This window comes from Pinus tabuliformis, chromosome 4_1 (assembly GCF_031772625.1).
Source record: "Pinus tabuliformis cultivar Carrire ecotype Pingquan chromosome 4_1, CPIR1, whole genome shotgun sequence".
In the NCBI taxonomy this organism is placed as follows: Eukaryota; Viridiplantae; Streptophyta; class Pinopsida; order Pinales; family Pinaceae; genus Pinus; species Pinus tabuliformis.
In genome coordinates, this window is record NC_142303.1 from 647,001,012 (window position 1) to 647,003,667 (window position 2,656).

General features: G+C 40.8%; 1 protein-coding gene across 1 annotated transcript; it reads left to right on the forward strand.

Annotated features, from left to right (window-relative positions):
• The first annotated feature begins 409 nt into the window (after positions 1 to 409).
• LOC149177718 (putative disease resistance protein At5g63020) lies at positions 410 to 2,365 on the forward strand. The gene has a single exon (XM_089421855.1). It carries the CDS (start codon positions 410 to 412, stop codon positions 2,363 to 2,365), a length of 1,956 nt encoding a protein of 651 aa, XP_089277981.1.
• Positions 2,366 to 2,656: the final 291 nt, after the last annotated feature.

Consider the following 2,656-nt stretch of genomic DNA (forward strand, 5'->3'; position numbering starts at 1 on the left):
CCACCACTCATTTCATTCGTTGAAAACAGCTCCACGAAAATCGAACTCGTGACCTCTGGATCGGACAACTGTAGATGCCCTGACCCACTCGCCTGCTAGAACGGAACCCGTTCTTCTGAGCAATAAACCACGAGGCGGCGCACCACATTCCAAAGCCATATTCGCGACCGGATTCCGAAAACCAGACCAAACCCGTCGAAAGAAGGCGACCAGAGGAAAGTTCTACGAAATTCATTTCTCAAACGAACCTTCATTCGCTTCCGCGTTTCTCAAACGATCCGAGAGTCTACCAGCAGTCAATCAACCTTCCAGTCTTCCTCTGCTTTTATACTCGTACATTCTTCTGCGTGCTAACTGATACTATCTTCTCTCTGTCTCTTTTATCTTGATATTGTGATCTGGAGTAGCCATGGCTTTGAATCTTGCCACAGGCAGTGCAAGCAACGCCATTGCCGACACAATAACCAGCGTGATTATTAATCCACTCCTCCGACAAATAGATGACGCGATTCACTTGGATGAAAACAGAAAGATTCTGGAAAGTCAGTTAAATCGAATGAAGAGCCTCTTACTCGATATTGACAATCAATTCCAAGATCAACAAAGGACGCCTCCAGCGACCGTGAACAATTGTTTGCGAAGGATGGAAAATGAAGTTGGGAAGGCCCGAGATTTGATCGATCGCTCGCTAAGGCCGAAGCAATGCCTCCTCGATTGCCTCCTCTGCAAGCCCAACCTCTCGAGGCAAATCAGAGAATGGAAATCAAATTTTGAGAAGCTCTTTACAGAGCTTCAAACCGACATTTCTGTGTTTTACAATGCTCGAGGAATTGCTACGTCTGCACCGCATCAGACAGAGATATTACTTCAAGATGCACCAGATCACGGTTTTGTGGGTTTGGGGATTAAGTCTGCGGAGATACAGCTAAAGAGTTGGCTCACCGATGCTCCTCACGTAGATCTAATCGGTGTATGGGGCATGGGCGGTGTTGGAAAGACCACATTGCTCAAAAAGGTTTATAACTATTACAAGGTTAGTGGCTTTTTTGATGTAGTGATTTGGGTCACTGTTTCTCAGTTTTCTATCATAGATTTGCAGAGTTGTATTGCTCAGACAATCAATTTAGACCTCACTGTTTTCCATTCTAATTCTGATCTGAGGAAGATGAAATTGTCTGCACATCTCAAAATCAAGAAATTTCTCTTAATTTTAGATGACATGTGGAATCCCCTCAATCTGAAACAATTAGGAGTAGAATTTGGCAATGACAGAGGAAGCAAAGTTGTATTCTCTACTCGCAATGGAGATCTGGTTCGACAAATGAACACAGGAAAATCCTTTCAATTACAACCCCTAGCCCCAGAAGAAGCATGGGAGCTGTTTCGCAATATAGCTTTCAAAGAAGGCCATGTTCCTGATGATTTAGAGCACATTGCCATAGAAGTTGGCAATGAATGTAAAGGTTTGCCCTTAGCAATAAATGTAATTGCCTCAACAATGATTGGCATCATGGGTGTAGATCAGTGGAATCTTGCTTTAAGCCAGATGAAAACAGTGGATTTGAATTTTCCAAGTACTCATCCTCGGGTTGAATACGAGTTGTATCAGATATTGAGATGGAGTTATGATCGTTTGCCCAATGCTAATTTCAAGAATTGCTTCCTGTATTGTGCCATGTTTCCTGAAGATAAAGAAATTGAAGTGGACAAGTTGGTTGGAATGTGGATTGCAGAAGGGATTGTTGACAGCAAAAACCCAGCAAATTTGATGGAGACAGCTAAGAGTTATATAAACTTGCTTGTAGATCGTTGCTTATTTGAGGTAGCGCACTTTCCACAGGGAATAGTTTTCTTAAAAGCTCACGATGTCCTCCGTGACATGGCGATCTTCATTGGGGAAAAGGAAGAAAATTGTTTGTTTAGGGCAGGTCAAATACATGAACAGTTTCCCCTGGAAATTAGGGAGGATTGCAAAAGAATGTCTCTGTATGAGAATAATATTACACATCTCCCGCCACAAGGATTGAAATGCACAAAACTGGTAAGTCTAATCTTGAGGGGAAATAAAGGATTAGAAAATATTCCAGAAGCATTTCTGGGTAGCCTTCCCTGCCTCAAGGTGTTGGATTTATCTAGGACAAAGATAAAAACATTACCAACATCACTGTGGCAACTCACACAGCTGGAGTTTTTAGATTTAAGTTACACAGAAATTGAAGATGTGCCAGAAGGTATAACAAATCTTTATCGACTTCAGTTTCTAGATCTTTCAGGATGTTCCAAACTGCGATCACTGCCTCGTCATATAAGAGAGCTTAAAAATCTCAAGAGTCTCCAAGCATCTCAGTATAATGTTGTATTATAAGCTCATGGTGACTCTACTTGTAGACAAAGAGTTGTTTCTAAGTTCATTCTCCTTTCAAAGCTGTTTATGATCTTTATCAACTGTTGTAAGTGCCTGGAGTGAGAAATATTCTTAATGGCAAAATATGATTCACTTTATTACTATTTAAAACTAGTAAGTGCCTGGAGTGAGAAATATTCTTAATGGCAAAATATGATTCACTTTATTACTATTTGAAACTAGTAAGTGCCTGGAGTGAGAAATATTCTTATGGCAAAATATGATTCACTTTATTACCATTTGAAACTAGTA